General features: G+C 37.3%; 2 protein-coding genes across 6 annotated transcripts in view; one reads left to right on the top strand and one right to left on the bottom strand.

Annotated features, from left to right (window-relative positions):
• ITGA4 (integrin subunit alpha 4) overlaps positions 1 to 10772 on the top strand; it is a 79334-nt gene extending 68562 nt beyond the window's left edge. The window contains exons 23-28 of one of the 2 annotated variants that reach the window (XM_077883278.1): positions 2262 to 2369; positions 3353 to 3475; positions 4132 to 4251; positions 6105 to 6203; positions 6553 to 6672; positions 7019 to 10772. In XM_077883278.1, coding sequence (XP_077739404.1) covers positions 2262 to 2369; positions 3353 to 3475; positions 4132 to 4251; positions 6105 to 6203; positions 6553 to 6672; positions 7019 to 7117 — 669 coding nt within the window. In that variant the 3' untranslated portion in view covers positions 7118 to 10772. Of the gene's footprint in view, positions 1 to 2261; positions 2370 to 3352; positions 3476 to 4131; positions 4252 to 5311; positions 5448 to 6104; positions 6204 to 6552; positions 6673 to 7018 lie in introns of those variants that run through there. The other variant, XM_077883279.1, reaches the window with a different exon arrangement.
• Positions 1 to 21058, bottom strand: part of CERKL (CERK like autophagy regulator) — a 129086-nt gene that overhangs the window by 11970 nt on the left and 96058 nt on the right. For all 4 annotated transcript variants that reach the window (XM_077883280.1, XM_077883281.1, XM_077883282.1 and 1 more), the window contains exons 6-13: positions 20434 to 20508; positions 19479 to 19656; positions 19340 to 19399; positions 18749 to 18774; positions 18545 to 18653; positions 15815 to 15911; positions 10354 to 10526; positions 9511 to 9578 (exon numbers count right to left, since the gene is read on the bottom strand). In XM_077883280.1, coding sequence (XP_077739406.1) covers positions 9511 to 9578; positions 10354 to 10526; positions 15815 to 15911; positions 18545 to 18653; positions 18749 to 18774; positions 19340 to 19399; positions 19479 to 19656; positions 20434 to 20508 — 786 coding nt within the window. The remainder of the gene's footprint in view (positions 1 to 9510; positions 9579 to 10353; positions 10527 to 15814; positions 15912 to 18544; positions 18654 to 18748; positions 18775 to 19339; positions 19400 to 19478; positions 19657 to 20433; positions 20509 to 21058) is intronic.

Genomic DNA, 21058 nt, shown 5'->3' with positions numbered 1-21058 from the left:
AGGGACCCAACGTGGTGGCTGGTGGCTGCGGGCTTGTTACTCCATCCCCTCTCCTCCTGGGTTCTTGCTCCCCGCCCCCCGCCCTTGCCTTTGTACTGCTCCTGAAGCCCGCACCTCCTTACAAATACAGCGGGAAGGAGCAGACGCAGGAACAGAGGCAAATCGCAAAACAGGCCAAGTTATGGGAGGAAGTGAATCTGCTAGAGACGCACACAGAAATCAGGAGGGGCCAAGGGCAAGCATCTTTGGGTGCAAATCCATGAAATCTCTTCCTGGTTCAAGCTGTGATACAAGCACTAACATTACCCAGTAACGGGAGCTCTTACTTGCTGCGCCTGTTTAAGGTCTGCTTGGTCGGCCTTGTAGGCCAGAGGCACGTGACCAGTTATAGATGATGTGTCACTTATTGTTTAAACAAACAAGAGAGTATCATCATCCAAACATAGTGATATAAAGCTAAATTAAAAAATTTACTGTCAAACTAAAAGTTTTGGGAGCATTGGAGATAATGTCCACAAAAATATTCTTAGAACCCAAAGCACTGCTCCCAACATTTAGAGCTACATGACAATCTACAGAAGGTGCGTGAGTCTGGATTTAGGTGCATTCAGGCATTTTGTAAGGCAGTGCTTTCAAAAAGGTAGGTCAGTGGGGCACCTGGGTGGCTCAGTCGGTTAAGCCTCTGATTCTTGGTTTTAGCTCAGGTCTTGGTCTCGTGGTTGTGAGATCGAGCCCCGCGTTGGGCTCTGTGCTCAGCGTGGAGCCTGCTTAAGATGCTATCTTCCCCTCCCCTAAAATAAATCTTTTCTTAAAAATTGAAAAAAAAAAAAAAAAAGTAAAGCATAGGTCAGACTCACTTGAAGTATCTATTCAAAATGTAAATTCCTGGGCATTCCTGCCCCAGATCTATAGAAGAATGACCTTGGCGTCCTGGTGACCCTACACGCACCCAAGTTTTTGTTGTGTTAGTGTACAGTCGTGTTGAAAAACCATAGCCCTGTGCTTCGGAGTCCCAGGAAGTGCTCCTCTCAGAGCCCAGTGGGAGTTCTGTGCTCCGATAAACTAAAACAGAAACTGAGCTAGACCCTAGAAGGCCTGTTTCTTTACTTAGAATTCAGGGGAAGTGTTTTTCAGTCATTTAATTGGAAGGTCTTTTCCACGTAAGTTAGGGTTGCATGACTGGGCCTGGCCGTCCTCTCTGCAGCCTGGGGGAGTCTGCAAAATTGTGGAGGTTCTTAGAGGTCTCAGTGTTACCCGGAAAACGAGGATGAAAGATATTTTAGGTTAGACTGATCATTTGCTGGCATGAGGACGACTCTGTCCAGAGGTCTGGGCAGCGCTGGGTGTTCATCCCTGAAACCGGCTTCTGCAGCTGCCCGGTGCCCCGTGGCCTAGCAATTTCCACCAGCCAGCGACACGTTCTCTTCCAGGTCCCGGGCGGCCTGAAGCTCATTGCAAATCGAGGAGGCTGCCTCCTTCACTCAGATATCGGGGCACATCTCTTTTCTGAGTTACTGTATCGGTTTCATAGCTAAGCTCTCAGGCGGCAGTTATTTTGGGCCAATTTCCTTCCTCAGCGGCAATCCCCAAACTTATTAATAATGAAAGAGCCCCTACTTATGCATGCATTGTTATTAAAAGGCTGTTGTATTTTCTCGTCCCCTTTCTGATTTTTCTGAGTGCATCAGCATGATTATCCTTACCCCGAACTAAATAAAATATACTCTTATTCACTCACTGCCAAAGAGGATTATCCTCTCGGCGGGGTGATTTTGTGAAACGTGAGCATTGGAGGTAGGACACTGGAGCTTTAATTCTTGTCACTTTATGGCCATCCTAGGTACATCATGCATACCTCTGAGCCTTTTCCTGAGCTGCAGAATAAAATGTCAGCTCGTGTCACGGGATTTGTAGTGAGGATCACTGGATCGTGGGTTGTTAGGTACATAAAGTGCCACACAGATGCATGGTGTGGTCTTTTTCTTTAGACTGTTTCTGCAATAACTCTCAGCCTGGACATTTTAGCCTAATCAATGTCAAAAGGAGAGGGCTAGGAATAATGAATAAATTATTCGCAAACTTTGCACAAAGTTCTGACATATGGATATTCGGTCTCCCCTTGCAGCTGCCAACCACACACGGCCGCCGCTATCAATGTGGTGAAGCATCTGGGCTCAGCCAAAAGCTTATTGATAACTATGCTTGCATTTATGAAAAATGTTCTTTACATTTAAAAAAGATTTTTATTTTCTTCTTATCAGGTCATCAACACTGGCCATAGCATGGCTCCAAATGTTAATGTGGAAATAATGGTACCAAATTCTTTTGCCCCCCAAACTGATAAGCTGTTCAACATTTTGGATGTCCAGGTAAGAACGTGTTCCTTCCTTTATTCTAAATCATGTTGCTAAACAGACACATCTGTTAACCTGTGTGAGTCACACTCTCAGCTATGAATTCACCACGCATTTACTGAGGCCACTTTGAATATTATACGTTACTTTGGGACTGTCGGATTACGGGGACCTCTGCATCTGATGTATATGGTCTGTAACAGAACCCTGCTCTTCACTGCATTTTCTTTGTGAAAGGGCCCTGTAGAAGTAATTCAATGGGTAATAAAAATATGAATTTTGAGGCCACTGTTGAAAAATCAGTATTTCAGCCTTTTTTTTTTTTTAACAGAATCGATACCCTTATGTTGATGATTATATCAGAATTAAGATTTTAAAAAAATATATTATTTATTCATGAGAGAGGTGGAGACATGGGCAGAGGGAGAAGCAGGCTCCCTGCGGGGAGCCCAATGTGGGACTCGATCCCAGGACCCCGGGATTACGCCTGAGCCAAAGGCAGACGCTCAACCGCTGAGCCACCCAGGCGGCCCCAGAATTGTTTTTCACCTTCCCATTTTCAAGGCAAGCAGTCAACCAATAAATCTATAACTGAATTTGAGATCTAATTTTAAAACGTCTTACCTGAATTCCAAACCTAGATGGTGGGAAATGTTATAACATGTTATCATTTTGTATCTAAATCCAAAGAAATGTTGAATTTCATGCTAATGTTCAAATGTCTGTTTTTCACCTTGCCTTATTTCCTGTAAGGTTTTAGGGCCCGGTGATCACTTTAGCACCTACATCCAACCTTGTTAAAATGTTGCTGGGTTCCTGAGTTTTTGCCATGGAGACTTAATCTTCCCCAGATAAATCTGTCCAAAAGATATTTTCACCATTTTAGAAATGCTTGATAGATTTTAGAAAAGGCAAGCGACTGGAACTTTCAAGACCATGAAGCTTTTGCAGTTCTCTCCAGTACGGAGTAAGATTCTTCCCACTTTCTATCTTTATAGCCTGCTGGAGAATGCCATTTTAAAACATATCAAAGAAAGTGTGCATTAGAGCAGGAGAAAGGTGCGATGAAGATCCTAAAAGACATTTTCACGTTCTTGTCAAAGACTGATAAGAAGCTACTGGTAAGTTTCTGCTTCTCGGGTTGTAGATTTTGCTTGCCAACATACGGACCTGAAGCACTTAAACCAAGAGCCAGTGGGTTTGAGCTGTCAACTGAGTGTAGGAAAGAAGCAAATTAACTTACTACTCTTGCACATGAGGGACACACAATTGGAGAGAGAGATTCGGGGATATATAGACACACACATACATATAATACAGTTTCATTATTTATCTAACCAGTGCCTATTTTGTGCCAGCCAGACATTGTTCTAGACCCTTGAGGCTGCCAAGATCTACTATTTAGCTGAGCAGACTGTGGCACGAGATTAATTTTCACAGCTTTCATTTTAGTGAATTTACAGAAAAAAAAAAACAAAAAAACAAAAAAACCCGAAAACCCTGAGGAAGCGATCTCACCTTCAAATGATCCACCTTTTACAGGAACATAGAACATGTGACTTAACAATGCCCTGATTCGGAGTCTTTAATTCGGAGAACACATGTTCAGCTCAAATACCTTTTGTTGTGATTTATAAAACGTTCGTGTTTTGTGTTAAGCGAGAGAATTTTTTAAATCCATGAATGGGAGAGGTTTAATTCCATGTAAAATATTTTAGCCATTTATAAAAAAAAAAGAAAAGTTTTAATGTAGCTTTTTTTGTATTTGTTTTTCAAGTTCTGCATGAAAGATGATCCATACTGTTTAACTATTTTGTGCCATTTGGGGGAAATGGAAAGTGGAAAAGAAGCCAGTGTTCACATTCAGTTGGAAGGCCGGCCCTACCTTTCAGAAATGGTAAGTAAAATAAAATGACAACTTTGAGTTTGTAGGTTGGTATGAACTTATCTGAAGTCCTCTTATTTAGATAGGATGTTATAGGACTAGGCATTCAAGTAATTGAGGAGGTACGAATAAAATTTGGAGCGGAACTCTACAACTATTTCCGCGTATCGCTTCAGCTGAATAGATTGTCTAAGTGATATGGCTTCTGTAATTAAACAGGTACTTAAGACTCTAAAATACACTATGAAATAATTGAGATTTATTTTAGAAAGCATGTCCAACTGCTTAAAACTTTGATTACATCACAGAAATTGGCTACCTATTTTATATAACCTTAGGGTTTTTTTCTAAGCTACCTTAAATTATGCTTAAGTATTTAAGAAGTAAAACTAAAGCTTTCGTAAGATCCAGTAAAAAATCAAAATTTACCAACCAACAACAACACTTGAGAAAAACTTTGAAAGGATGAATAAATAATACAACTTGGACTTCTTCCTAGCAATGAGTATGCCTGTTTAGGATTAGAAAATCGGGGCACTTGGGTGTCTCAGGTCATGACCTCAGTGGGGGGAAGTATGCTTGAGGATTCTCCCCTGATCACACACACACACACTCTCTCTATATATATAATGAATCTTTAAAAAAAAAAAAAATACCAGAGAGAAAATTGATTTTATCTGGAGGTTCTGTTCTTCAGTTTACCTGACAAATATGAATAATGTCTTTTGCAGGGATGTTGCAGATTATATGAGATACTTTTTGTGAAGCCCTTAGTGCATGATATATAGTAAGGCAAAGAAAATGGTAGTTCTCTTTTGTTTAGAGAGGAATATTTGAAATTGCCACACAGTAGTGAATAGTAAAGGAGGGGGAAAAAATTCACCAGATATGGAAGTAAGTGATGTCTGCTGTAGTTCTGGTTGGGCTAAACCTAAATCATGAGACCATCAGGCTATTTAAAGTTTTGCAGTTTGCCTTCTATATCCTTGAGGTCCAGGTTTCTCAACAATGGGCACTTGGCATTTGGGACAAGATAATTCCTTGGTGTCAGATGCTGCTCTGTGCATTGTAGGATGCTTAGCAGCATTGCTGGCCTAGATGACTATCCCAACAGTCAAAAATGTCTCCAGAAACTGCTGACCTCTTAGGGAGTAAAAGAATCCCTGTTGGAAACCACTGCTTTGATAAAGTACGTACTTTATTTTCAGCCCTAAAATTCTATGTGTTCTTTTCCAAAACATTAAATAGCATTTATATTTTAACTTTTGAGGGTCCCAGACTTCTTTAGGAATTTTGCTAAGGAATATATTCTCAAGTTTACATGCAATTTTAAAAGGTTCTTAGAGTCTGTGGAGCCCATCCTCAGATTCCTGAGCTCCATGGATTCTTCTTGGTTATAAAGTCCCTCTGTTAGCTCTTGGAGTTCATCTATTGATTTTATATTTGAATGTTATAAACTATATGTGTATTATCAGAGCAGGAAAAAAAAACCTGTTTCTTCGAACTTATTTTATCTAGGCTTATCAGGTGAAGAAAGTTATTTGGGGAAAAAAGATTCAATAGGAAAAAACACAACTATCAAATATTTAAATACTTATATATTACAAATATCTAAATCAAATTATCTGCAAACTAGTCATGTTTAATAAAAGGATTTCAACAAAATGATGCCAGGAAAATTAATACCACAGCGATGCCTTTTCTTCCAAAGAAAGCATTGCAATGCAATTAACTACAAGAGGTGAAATAAATTGGAGACGATCAATTGTAAAAGCCTCAAATAGTAGGTAAGGAGCAAGAGAAATTATTAGTATGTCTTCACAAAATAAAACTAAGGCTACAGTGATCTTTCCTTTATTAAACAGGATGAGACTTCAGCCCTCAAGTTTGAAGTAAGAGTAACAGCTTTTCCAGAACCCAATCCAAAAGTTATTGAACTAAACAAGGATGAGAATGTTGCACATGTAAGATAACCATTTTACCTGAAATCTTGGGAAAATTATTGCTGGAGTGGTTAGTCAGGAAAGTGTATTCTGACTAGATAATGGAGGGTTCAAAATACGTTACCAGGATCTGGCATTTTCTACAACTGGCGGGAGGGAACAATGCAGATGGCTTTTTTTAGGAGGTGAACTTGGTAAGATTAACTAGATGAAGAAAACATGGAACAAGCCACTTCTGCTAAATGGTTACCACCAAGAAAAGGGGATAGGGTTGTTCAAAATATTAGGGAAATCATGGAGGGGGGCGGGTGGTTCAAAGGGAATAGAAGTTTTTAAACTGGTGGCTCTTTATTTCGGTTACATTATATAGGTTCTACTTGAAGGATTACATCATCAAAGACCCAAACGTCATTTCACAATAGCGATTATTTTGAGCAGCTTGCTACTTGGACTTATTTTACTTCTACTGATTTCATATGTTATGTGGAAGGTAAGCCTTTAATAATTACTCATGTTAAACCACTCAGAAATGCCATTCTTGATCTTCACAAAGCCTCCTTTGTGACTCCCACGTTATTAACTATTGCAGCACTTTTAATGAATTTTTAAATTCCTATTTCTCCAGTATCTCCCAGTACCTGTATCCCAATCCTGACACTAGTTTGGAAAGGTGTTCTTTTATAATGTCAGTTTTGGAGAGTGTGTGTCACTGTCTAACAAAAATTATACTCTTTAACCATATTTCCTATCCTAAATTTTATTGACTGCATGGGACAGTGACCTTTCAGGTTTCTAATGAGAGTATTGCATAATCACAAATATGTTACAATTTTCAGGCTGGATTCTTTAAAAGACAGTACAAATCTATCCTACAAGAAGAAAACAGAAGAGACAGCTGGAGTTATGTTAACAGCAAAAGCAATGATGATGATTAAAGACTTCTTTCAAATTGAGAGAATAGACTCAGGTTAACCAAAGAAATTTAAGACATTGTTTACAAGAAACCCTGTACTTCTTTTACTCATGACCTTGTGACATATGAGGTCTCAATGCAAATGAAAAATCCAATCAATTACTCTTCGGGAGGAAAATAATCTCTCAGCTCCTAAATGGGTAGAAAAACACTAAAGCATTCAACTTATTCAAGGTAAGTAATCCCTGGAAGATACCTTGAAATGAAAGTGCCTCTGAATTAAATCATATTGAGGAAGTAAACAACTCATTTGAAGAAGTCCTGGAAATACCATTCCTTTAAAAGAAATTATTTACCATGTATGCTTGCTTCGGTAAAATAAACTCCACTGAAGAGGGGATCATTCATTTCTAAAAGATCGTTGAGGCTTGTTGGAAAGATCCTGCTAAATATTTTTAAAGAAGAAAGAGCTGTTCCTCAATTTTCTAATGAATAAAAGAAGACCACTAATGTTTTAAAGTAGACTTATCTTAAAGACCTTTATCTGTAGTACCTTTATGAGGGGCTTTGATCAACCATTTATTCAGCAGTCGATGTAGGAGCATTATGGGCCTGATGAGCAAATTTCAGACTGAACTTATACACTGGTTTGAGCTTAATGACTTCTGGATAATTATTGTTTATACAGCTATGGACTTTTTCTTTCTGTATATACACACATAAGTTCTTAAAAGAATATGTTTATAGGTATGAATCCACTAGTCCTCCTAGCACACATTTTTAGATTTCTAAAAATCCATTTTTAATGACCTTCTCTTGGTTATAAAAACAGTACTTAAGAATTCTAATTTATATTCTGAAACAGATTATGAATGTTGCACTTTAGCTGTATTTCAAATTATTAATACACTGATAGATAAAATATGAAAACTGTACCTCACTAATGACGCTTAAAAAGCAAAACTCTACAAAGACCGTGATTAGAGGCCAGTATTTCATATAAACTAGATACTGTGTAAAACAGTGACTGCCAAATTAAGCAAGTGCACCTACTTCTTTAGATTTTACTCTTTCTCTTCAAATGTATGTATTAAATGTGTTTTTACCAGATGTATAAGAGCATTGTCTTCCACATGGAACTAGAGAAACAAAATTGAGGAATTTAACTTATATTCAGTGAATATAAATGTGACATCAAAATTTCCATAACCTAGAGATAAGTTAGAGATAACTTATTTAAAATCTGGAAACTTTTATAAAAACTTAATATTTCACTTATCTTTAATGCCTTTTCATTTGCAAATATAATCCTTTTTTTGTAATATTTATCCATGCATAGGAACTAGATGCTGCTAGCTGCAGAATATGATTTCATCTGAATTGTCCTGTATCTGTCTTTATTGTTGCAAGTGATCAAATAGTAAAAGGCTTACCTCTAATTTATCTATTATGGAAAATATTTGTTCATATGAAGCCCCTGCCAACAACTGTCTCTCGCTGACTGCCTAAATTCCTGTAAGTTATCTGTTCACAAGCCCAGAGTCTGTAATTGGCCCAAGAACAAGGAGGGCAGACCTTTGTAAAGGCATTCAAGGAGTGAAACCTCCCGAACGCAGTGTATCCCAGTAGAAATTAAACTTAAAAAGGTACGATATATGGGCAAAAGAGCTGTTTTTTCATTACATAAAAAGCAAAGTAATTCATACACGTGAATTTCTGGAATCCTAAAAAAAATTTAGCTCTTTTCTATTCAGAAATGATAGCATTTGGGGTATTATTGAGTGCACTAAAACCAATGTGCTAGGATTGCTGGATAACAGGAGTCTCAGAAGCAAAAAGAAAACTGCTCCTCACCCATTAGCTAGTTGGTGTAATTTAAAATTTGTTACAAACTTTAAGGAAAATCAACCGTTTCTATCAGGGATTAGTCACACAATTGGTACCCTAACAACTTAATGTTTATCTTTTTGGCAAACAAATGTGGGTACTGGAATGATTTTGAAATCTGGATTAGACATCATTAGGACATCCTTATGTAGCCTCTAGAGACCATCTGTCCTAGGCTATAGGAAATTTCACGTAAGTCCTGATGGAGTCAAATCCTGAAAAGTGAGAGCATCCAAGTTATTTCACTTGGGAATTACTGATATGTCATCATGATGTTTTAAGTATATGAGCATTTACTTTCAGTTCCAATAAATATTTTCTGAAACCCAGAATTTGTTATATTTCATGTCTTGCTTTAAGCTCTAGCTTTTAAGCCCTAGAAACTAATTTTTAGCAAAATAACAGCCATTTTAACTTCTTTAGACATATCCAGAGAGGGGGGAAAAATTCTTATTTTTTTTTAAAGTATGACTATATTCCTTCACATTAAAATTAGTTTGTACTTTTTTTTTTTTTATAAACAATTACATGTTCCTTGGGAATCATTCATTTCTTCCGTGCTTCCTCCATAAAGATTGATAAGCCTTGGGTGTAATCTGTAAAAAATATATATATATAATTATTTCGTCAATCTATCTTTCCTTTTCACACATATACCTATTGAGTATGACACATCACACCGAATGCAAACCTAATGGCAGCTAACAATCATGGATTCGTGGCACAGCTGCAATCTTGTAAGAGATTGGAGGGCCTAACAAATCAGCCCCAGTAATCACTGTACAATCCAGGCACTGTGCCTGTAGAAAGCTCACATCGAATGGAATGCTCCTGCACACTTCTACCTCTTGGGTCATAATGCTTACCAACAAGGAGTTTGCATGGTCCTAAAGTTGTTTATGCCAGTTGTTCTGTTAAATAGTATGTAAATCGTTCCCTTGGAAAGTAAGTTGAATGCTTTGGGAAGAGCTGATAGAAGCCACACTGCTGAACACAAAGCAGTAACGACTGGAGATCTAAATGTAACAATCTGCTACCCAGATGGCTTTCACAAGGTTAAGATCTTGATCCGTTTTTTAAATTACAAAACCTAAGTCCTAGAAATTATCTGTATAGTTCAGGGAGAATGGGAATTTGAAATAGCAAGAGAGAATCAAATTTGGTCATGAGTCTGTGTGAAAATGCTTTGGCTGTACATAACAAATTGGTAAATAAATGTAAAGTCACACTGTATTTATTAAAATTGTACATCTTTTTATGCTTCCCTGATTCATTAAAAAAAGAAATCTAGTCCTGACAAGGCGGCTTCCATTACACTTAAGTTTTGTGTCTACTGGTGGACATTTAAGATAGTGAAATAATTACACTTACTTAACCTGAACCTCTGACTTGGCTTCCATTAAGTCACCATCTACATTCCAAGGGAAACTGTTTTCTGAAGCAGCGGCATGCAGTCCATCCTCCTCTAGGCTGTATCCGCTATTATTTCTTGGACGAACTTTCACTTCTCCAACAGTGTAAGTCTCAACAAATGGAAAATTGAACTAAATAAAACAAATGCAAATGATCACGGTGCTTGCTTTATCCCTAACTGCTAATGCAAATTAAAGTTTACTGTGCTCTATCCCGTACGTAAATAGCAACATGCATGATGACGTTTTTATAGCTTTGAAACTCCGTACCAGGGATTCCCAGTTTCTTTGGCAAGCTTGTCTTATGATCAGTGTTGTGTACTTATGAGGTTGTAAATTGTGTATCATACAATTTCCAATTAAAGATTTTTTTTAAGACCTGTCTGTTGATTGTTGTACAATCTACTAACTCATCAACTAGTTTAGGTGATAGAAAGCAAACTAAGTTTCATACTTGGAATTTAATTAGGAAGGAACCGAGCTCCATGCTTAAACAGGTGGAAAGAGGAAGTAAAAATCACATTAGATTGACAGGTATTTGCCAGCCTCATTCCCACTTTAAAGATGGACTCAGTTTGCAAGACTTTTGCTTATTGACCATTGTAAATGGTGCAGGGTATCTTCAAGTTTCAACTTTTGTCTAAAGAAACTTTAGTGGAAAAAAAGTTTCTATTCTCATACATAAGACAGCCAAATATCTTTTTAGGAGCAATGTATATTAACCACTCATTAATTTCACTTTTTTAGGTAAACGGCATGAGGTTTATTCCTATTACCTACATGCATTCTTTTCCCTTCCACATATGAACCTCAGTGTTGAGATATAGAATTTTAAAAGTTGACAGAAAACTAATATTTTCCCCCCCATACCCTTATTTTCCATGTGTAGAAACCCAAGGTCCAGCAGATTTTAGTTTATACTGTATAGTGCGCTGGGTTACTACAATGGATTATACTGGGTTTAGAGAGTGGCGTCAGCTGTTCTCCAGGGAAGCAGATGGGCTCTCTGTGAAACTACTGAGCAGTCATTGCATTAGACTTCCCATCTCAGGTCCAAAGCCTTCGTGATATCCTCCAATCTCTATGAACTTGTAAAAATAATCTGTTTTAAATGAGTCATTGCTAACCGCTACTATGGGTTAAATTGCGTCCCTGATAACGATCCCCAGAAGTCCTAATTCTTAGTACCTCTAAACGTCACCGTATTTGGAAAGAGGGTCTTTGCAGATGTGATTGAGCTAAGATGAGGTCATTAGGTTGAGCCCTAATCCCATGTGACTGACAGCCTTATAAAAGGAGAATGCCATGTGATCAAAGAATCCGACTACAGCAAGAAGTGTAAGCCAAGAGATGCCAAGAGGTGATGGCCACCACCAGTAAGTCTATTATCCCAAACCCTCAGTTTTCATGTGTATGCTTCACAAAATGAAGCTGCGTACATCCCAGGAAATTCAGTACCTATGAAACCACATTGTTAGATGGGTCTTCAGGGAGCCAAGAACTTAATATCTTGTGTGAGCTTGTGTCTAAGATGTGAGGAAGAGAAGTAAACCGTTAAAACTGTGATACATGTGCCATGATGGTGTAAGCACAAAATTAAATGAGAAACAAGGCCAACGAGCAGGATGTTGGGTGAGCCTCCTATTTGAAGGGAGTCTTAACACAAAGAGTTAGTCTGGAGGAGAAGGGAAGTTTCAAAGACAGGAAACGTTTGACCAAGTATGGAGACGGCATCATCAAGCGACTACAAGAAATTCATACTGTAATACTATGATACTGGTGTTTAGGCACTTATGTTTTAAATTTTATCTTAATTTTTTTTAACATTTTATAATTTGACAGAGCACAAGCAGGGGTAGCCAGAGGGAGAGGAAGAAGCAGGCTCCTCGCTGACCAGGGAGCCTGATATGGGGCTCCATCCCAGGACCCTGGGATCACGATCTAAGCCAAAGGCAGGGGCATCACTGACTGAGCCCCCCAGGCACCTTGGTGCTTGTTTTATAAGAAGATATAAATATCTATACTTGATTATTACTTTTTTTAAAGACACAGATGGTGTCAACTATGGTGTCACATAGTTCAGACCAGCTGAACTATGTCTCTCCTCCAGTGTCATAAATTGTCATCACTACCCCCATACCTTAGAATGTAACCAGAGTTAGAAGGTCTTTAAAGATGCAGTTAAAATGAGGGTTTTGGGTAGGCTCTAATCCATGCTGGTGTCCTTAAAAGAGGAATTGGAACACAGAAAGATCAGGCATGTGTGTGCACAAAGGAAGGGCAATGTGAAGACACAGCCAGAAGGCAGACATCTCTAAGCCAAGGAGAAAGACCTTGGGAGAAGCCAGAGCTGCCAACACCATCTTAGACTTCTGAAATTCAAAATTACAAATTTATGTTAAGCCTTCATAGAATCCATGGTATTTGTTATAGTGCATCCCTAACACACTAGTTAAATGGTCAAAACAGGAAACCTGGGGGAGGATGGCAAGAGGTGAGGCTGTGACACAAGCAAGGGCCAGAATGCTAAGGGCCATATATTCCTCACTGAGGAAATAAGATGCCATCTTGACAAGATGCCTTGACAAGGCATTGAAGAACTGAACATGAAACAGCCTAGTGTTTTAGAAAAACAAAACAAAACTCCCTCTTGAAATAAGTGTGGGAGGCCAGAGCAAAGGAAGATTGAAAGGAGGTTGCTGTAAGCAAGAAGGGATTAAGGTTCAAGTTAAGGTGGAGGAGAAATTTCAGTAACATTTAAGAGGGGAACCAGTAGATCGGTTGTGAAGAAGGAGGGAGGGAGAGGAATCCAGAGTAACTCCAGGATGTGTAGGGTGTTGTACCACTGCCACCCTGGGTAGGGAGACACGGGACAAACACTGTTGGGGGAACATGCTGGACGCACCAGGCTCAAGATGCCTGTGAGTTCTACTGTTTCAGGACACAGGAAAGCACCATGGTCCTGTTGATCATAGAGAAAAAAGCACACCAATTTGCAAACTTCCCTAACTGTGCAAAGTTCAGATAATGGTTCAAACGAGGGGCGAGGGGAGAGCAAGAAGAGGCCCCAGGACAAAGTATCATGGGAGGACTAGAGGGTGGTAAACGAGTCCTCAGGGAAGCACCAACTTGAGGGCCTTAAGCTCCCTGCCAACAACGATGGTCAGAGTGTCTGTGGAAACGTGGAACAGAGGAAAAGGAGGCCAGCTAGGACAGAGCTGAAAGGAGGGGTAATGTTTTTCTATTCCACGCAGAGACGGGAAAGGCGAGATGATGGTGGTTTTCACTACGCTCTACAGTGGTTCATAGATAGGAAGATCCAGTGAGACTCGGCAAAGACGGTTCCAAGACCTAGACCGTGGCTCTCCCGAGGCCGAAGTGCTGTTTTCTCCAACCTGGTTACCACAACTACTACTAACTAGACAGTGGATCACATAACCTTACCTTTATGCAGGTCTTTATCATATCACATAATTTATATGAATTTACATTTTTGAAAATGTCACCACAAAGGGAAAAGACTATACATAAATGTGTGTATGTCTTTTTTTTTTAACAAAAGTATCAAATTAACATTGCTTGAAAGCAATGACCTTGGGAATCCATCCACTTATTCGTATATACCATCATGTTGAAGACTTTTAAAATTTGTCAAAAAATTACAGAGCAATAAAGCTTGGATTCCAATTTTTGGAAAGAGCTAAGTCGATCAGAGTTAGGACTAATGATTGTCCCCACGCCCTCCCAAACACACATACACACAGAAGCAATAGTTTTTGCATCAAAAACAAGACGTGGCTGGCAAATGAGGAAAGCAAATATATCCTGCATAACATGATCTCATTTTTTTTTAAAACCATTTTCCTACAGATACAGAATTCTATTCACTCTTTTTATGGTATTTATTACTTTCAAAATCACAAAAAAAGCCCTTTCATGTTGCAAAAAGGATGTCTACAAAACATTACCTTAGAAATTTGCCCCTTAGGCAATTTCTAAAGAGATTTTCCATAAATAATCTGTGCAATAGGTGCCTCCCTAAAATAAAAATAGAGCTTCTCAGGATGAGTGCCCTTCAGGTTAATATTCATTGAGGTTCTCACATATGTTTAATAGGGACATATTAAGAAGTTTATACTAAGGTAATGACACTGATTATCTCCTGGAATATAGAATTTTGAGTGCTTTCTACATGGCCTTGTTTCTACCTTCTAACTTAAGAAAAAAAAATAATAATGAACCTGTCCTGCTTTTGGAGTAAGAAAAATAATGATATTGCAAACAAAATAAGTAACATCTGAAAAGGCAAACATCCCTTGGACAATCGATCCCCGTCATTCCCCAAACACACGTGCGAAGTTATTACTTCAGCTCACAGCCTACGTTCCATCTGCTTTTGTCTACTTGAGCTTCGTGTTTAAGGAACGTGGGACTATCATTTTTATGATACAATTTCCTGAACACTTCATTCAGTTGGTTGCTCAATAAACACCAATCAAATAATGTAGGAAGAAGAGAACTGAAACTTCATGAGGACTGCCTTTAAAATTTTAAAGGGGCAAAGTGTGAGCCTTGCAATGGCCACTCATGTAAGCAAGGCTCAACTACTAGTGGTTGGCTGGATTTACTCTCCTCCTCCTCCTGTTTACTCTCTGCAGCTACATCCAGGTACAGTCCTATACCTGCAGGAAGTGAGACTACGGGGTGTTACAAGCATACTGATGTAGTTCAAGACTCATAATTTCAAAAATTCACATATTTCTGGATCAGTTTCCTAAAAACTGGGTCAAAATCTCTGCCAAAAGAATGTGGCTTATAATAGTTATTGCTTCTCCTTAAAACAAATCCCTTAAGTGGAAATAAAAATTTCATCTGTCTCCAAAAACGCAACCACACATTCTAGCTCTGAACAGAATAATGACTGTATAAAAGCGGTGTGTTTTTAAATATAGGTATGCAAATCTATTTCAATTAGTGAAGGTAGGTTGACCTGTAAATAAATGGCAGGAGAATCAAGAGGCCATAACTTTAGAGAAAGCCTGTTGCCATAACATCAAGAAAGCTAAGAATCTCAGATTTCACTACTTTTTATTCTAAAGAAGAGCCGAGTATATAATTTTATCTTTAATTTACTTCACATTTCAATATAACACTATATTTTCTATTTTCTCTTTTCACGCACATGCACTCACACACACATACACAAAATGTATGTGTCCACCAATCGAGAGCTCAGAAAGGGCCAATCTATATTAATAAAATAGAAATTTTCAAAATTTGGATGAACCACAAACCAAAAGGAAAAAGATTAATGTATTAAGAAAATAATGCCTTCTGAGGCAAGATTTGATGTCAACTCTTGCAGCCTCTTTCCATGATTAACAGTTTTGTGTATAAGTAACAAAAATAATTTATTATACCTGATTTTTAACACCGGCATATCTTTTCAGGTGTTTTATAAATTCTGGTCGAGAAGTGTTTCGTGCAATTATAAGAGCCATGCTTCCATTATTTAATCTGAAATTAAATATTTGTATTTGACATTGAGAAGTTTATTAAGTGATTGCAACAGAAATTACTCGGTATCATTCCTTCTAACAACCACATTTAGTAGAAGTTTTAGGCAAAACTGATTAATCAACATCACATTAAATTTATTTCCAATTCTTAAATCTTATCTTGCTGTGTTATTTTTAAATGGCACAGCCAGCCCTTCAAATTAGTTTTATTAAAAATTGACTTCCTTTTCTGTAAGTTCTTATTTTAAGGGCTTTTAAAAAAAAAAGAAGAACTATCATGCTTCCTATTCACATATCATTTAAAATCCAATAGATTTACTTAGGGATTCAAAATGTGACATCATGTATGTTTTTAAAAGATTTAAAATAACAAATAAATACTAATAGTATAACAAATTATTCAATACTTCCTAGAACCGACAGTGTGATATTTAAATATTTACATACGGGCAGGTCTCAGTGACATAAGAAAATAAATCCAAGTGGCCCCTTGTTGGATAAAAGGGACAAATGCTACGACACATGTTCAGTTAAATGACTGAGCATTTTAATCTTGCATAACTGTTCAGTTTAATATAAGAGACTACAAATTTAGAGATGTGATTTAGTGCCAAAAAAGCCACTTACAAATGCATCTAGCTTTAGAAGGCAGTTTGCAGAAATATGTGCAAATGACTTCTAGCTTGATTTCAAGGCAAATATAAAGTTATTCCAAGAATAACAACAACATAAAAAAGAGCTCTTTGAATCTTATGGAAGCTCAGGTCAGAGTTTGTAAGGGATCTTAGAGATTATCCAGTCATTCACTCAGTTTATACAGAAGGAAGAAAAGACCCCAAGTTTAAGTGATTTGTTCAAAGGCACACAGAGAAAAACAAAATGATCACTGGCACCAGATCTCTTAATTCCGAGAGTCCAATGCTCATTTTATTCAACATGCCACTTCTTCCCAACTGGAAATAATTAGTGCCAGGACACATTCAGGCTACTGTTTTGTGTTTACATTTTCAAAAATTGCTTAATTTTTCATTAACATGAAAAGTACTTCACATGTCTACTTTTCACCACTTTATAGTAATTGAAACACATCCTATGTGCTTTCGCGGTTTTAAATGTTTTTTATATATTACATATTTACTGTTAGAATACTGAAAAGAACACTAATTTCTATCAGCAATTTGCACTGAGGTATTTTGAATTAAATTATACTTTATTGTGGAAAAAAAATGAAACTGGAGGTTCAATCTCCTGGGCAATGATTCTGAATCCCAGAAGCTAAATCTCTGACTACCTCTGGTCAGCCAAGGCATGGTATGAAGGCCTTTGCAAAAAAAAAAAAAAAAAAAAAAAAAAATCAGTGTTCAATTACAGTCCACAAAGGAAATCTCTAACTAGTCATCCACTGAAAAATTAATACTGGTTAAACCTAGAGAGAATAAGGAGTGGAAGTCCAGGCAAGCTGGAAAATGTATGGAACAGCACTGAAAGAGGCAAGAATCAACTCCCAGAAGAGGAGACTACCTCTCCTGAAGGTCAAGCAAGCTTGAGTCTCAGAGATGAAGTAGGATTAAGTATTGTCTTGAGTCAGCTAGTTGTTTTTCACGTTTAGTGAGGGAAACCCATTAGGGGGGCACACCGCTATCTAGGATTTCTGAAGGTACAGGCAGGAAACTATTGAGCTCAATTTCTATAACACAATAAGCTTCAAGATAACTCCTTTCAAGTTTCAGCACTAAAGATAATGAGGACCCTGACATCTAGATTATTAATATTAAAATTTATAGTTTTTCTTCTTCTCTAACTGCAGATATTTCTCATGTTGACTGCCAAGGAAAAAAAAGTTTATATCAATCCCCTTGGCTAGCTGTTAATGATTCTGGTTAAGGATTTTGCAGGGAAGACAAAACTAATCATTAAAATTATGTCATAAACTGCCCTGGCACACAAGTCATTCTTTTATTCTACTTCCAGGGAAAAATCTAGATTTGACTATATTATACAACATTCATGATCCTTTCTTCTATGCTTTCTATGGGAGTGGGAGAGAAAGATTTTCAAATGAATAATGGATAGCTGCTTGAAAAGAATGTATGAGAGATGGTTTATATTTTTGTGGATAAAATGATATATAAAAGGTCTCAAGAAAATGTGGGCAGCAGATTCATATGTACCACTATTCACACTAAATATAAATAAGTGCAATTCAGCTTCCTTTGACTGAAGGTATCAAATATACCCACATATATACTATTCATGCTGAGGATATTTATGTCTGCTCTACCATTTGAAAGTAGAGATGTTCACAAGAAATACCAGAAATATAATGTTTTCGATGACCAGTAAATAAACACAAGTAAAGCAAGTAGGCATAAAGTGACACAGTGAAATCATGTTAATAAAACCCATGAAATATTTTAGCTTTAGTAATATTAAGAAACCAGTGATTGTCTACTATTTCGAGCTTAACAGTTGGTCTCCGCCTACTCAGATGCTAAGTCCCTGAGAATCTCTACTATTATTACAGTCCAAAATAATAATAATCCAGCCAGCCACAAGTTAGCAAGTATTCTAAAAGAAAAAAAAACTGGTTTATAGAAAAGTATTAGTGATTCAATAAAAATGCTTACTAACCTGGTATTAGGTGCCAAGCCTCTAGGTGCCACTGAACACAGGCAAGGGATTGCCATAATGCTGACATTCAAGAACTGACCCTGGATGGTTTGCCACTGATCATTACAGTCTAAAGGCAATGGAAGTGACTGGTTACTTTCCCTCAGTAGAGCAAAATGTCACCAGAGCCTGCCTCAGTTCTCAAGGAGGTACGTTTAAACTTACCGGATTTGGGAGATCCTTCTGCCTTCCTAAAAATGAGAAAACAAAGAAAACCACATCACACCAAAAATAACATCTATTAAGTTGAGAAACTTCAAGAACCCAGTATGTTAAATATTTTCTTAGATTAGATACGGTAAGTGAAAATGTGTGAGTATATGCCGTTGCTGCATTACACTGTGTTGATTCATTGAAAGGTGGTGTCATCCATAACAATGATTTTCCATTTCTTTTAAAGACGAGAACATTTTCTTTGTGTGGCTTTGAGTAATGTTCGTTACTCAGGGCAGAAACCATGGGTTTTGCTGGGTTTTTTGGCTTATTGTTGTATCCAAAATGCTTGGGATATAGCATTCAATAAACAGGCTGTTGAATACATTCATAAATGATTGGACGGATGGATAGAGTGAACAGTGGTTTCTGAAGACAGAAGTCAAACCACATGGCCTACTAGAATTTCACTACTCCATATTCTTCACTAGTATTTTAGAAAAACAACCAAAGATCACAAGTCTAATAAAGTGTGTATATCAAACTGTTTCATGCTTTAAAGAAAGATACAGATGTTTCTGTTACTTTGAGCCCTTTACCTACCTTTCTTCTAAATCGTGAGAACTGATCAATGGTAAAAATGATATTTCACAGTCTTCAGGCCTAAAATACAGTAAATTTTGCTGTTAACTATCATGTATTCTAAGCCACAAAATTTTGGGTTTAAGAAAAAAAGACTTACTTAAGTTTTGCCAATGCCTTCATTACCGCAAAATCCCTTCGTTGGTTGGGTGACATCCATCGATGTTTTTCTGCCAAGGCCAAAGTTCTTCCACCAAAGCCAAACATGGCTGAGAACCCGAAGCGAAGAAGCTTTCCAGTGGTGCTAAAAGTGCAGACATCAACTGGTTGTACGTGCCCTTGAATATTATGTTGGATATCAGTCCATTAGTGAGAGTAGTAGGGCAAGTTGTCAAAATGGCAAACACAGAAGAGCCTATTTATTTACTTATAGAAGATCTCAAGCAACTTCACACCATGATAAATATCCTTGCTTTCTCTTCACCTCTCTTTACCTACAACTACTGCAATTGCCATTTTTAACTTTTTCAGGTACTAAGGTACACAAAGCAGTAAATATTGCAGTTTATTGTTATTTCACATAAAACATAGTTAAGGAAATTAAGTTCATGTGCAAAATAAACTTAGATTTAACAGTTTTTAAGTTTACAGACAATGGGAATCAATGGGAATAATAAAAATTCTAGAGTGGATGTGCAATGTTTTTCCTTTTTGTGTTTTTCTTTTAACAACAGAACCTCAGCCCTACAGTCTTGGTGTAGTCTAACAACACTATCTGATATACTTAAATAGTATGCGTGGGCTGTTTTGATCTGATTGTAAAAGTGTGACCTTAAACATAATTATGATTTTTTTTCTTACAAGATTATAGTGAAATTTCATTTACTGCTCTTGGTGGTGCCTCTGCTCTGAAAAGAGAGGCAGTCCAAATAGTGAAGCTTTGCCTAATGGACTTCTGGTTTTTAGTAAAACATTTCTCTGATCCGAGACACACAGAACTTGTCCTTCCTTGGATAAGTCTGACAGAAATAAAATAGCCTTATATAAATATAAAAACTTCCTTATCAAAAAGAAACTTCCTTATGAAACATGAACTTGTTTGAAAGAATTCTTACCCATTATAATGTGCAAAGTTGCAGTTACCACATGAGGGATTCCATGAAGAGAATGTGCCAGTACATTAGTAGAGCCTGCCAAATCAATTTTAAAAGATGTAAAATCAATGTAGTGTATGTTTTAAGTTATCCACTTGCTCTTACTTTAGGAGATATCGCTATGTATCGTTCAAATGAAAAATCAATGAAAGTTTATACATTTTCATTAATAGCTTAGATTCACATTGAATGGTTGTCAAATTACCGTTTAGCCTTTAAACAACTTAAAATTAGAAAATAGTTTAGAGTATTTACTTGCTCACAGATTTTTTTCCCATCATTAATGTCTACTTTCTACCAAAATAAACTAGCGGTATCAAAGTCTACTCTATCTTCAACGAGTGGGCTTCTAACTTCTTTCACAAAATGAACACCAAGAGCATTAAGGGTGTCTCTGGAGAGCCGAGACAAATGCATAAATACATAAATAAAAATCCAAATAGTAATGAAGAAAAAAATTTTAAATCCCTACAAAGTACAAAAGACATGTTTTAAATACATTTAACGACTCTTAGAGATAAGCTTTCATCCAAGAGAGGATTCCCCTCTTATCTGACAAATGGTATCCTAGATGAAGAAAATATTT

This window comes from Canis aureus, chromosome 34 (genome assembly GCF_053574225.1).
Source record: "Canis aureus isolate CA01 chromosome 34, VMU_Caureus_v.1.0, whole genome shotgun sequence".
NCBI lineage: Eukaryota > Metazoa > Chordata > Mammalia > Carnivora > Canidae > Canis > Canis aureus.
This window is presented reverse-complemented; position numbering and strand designations above follow the sequence as displayed.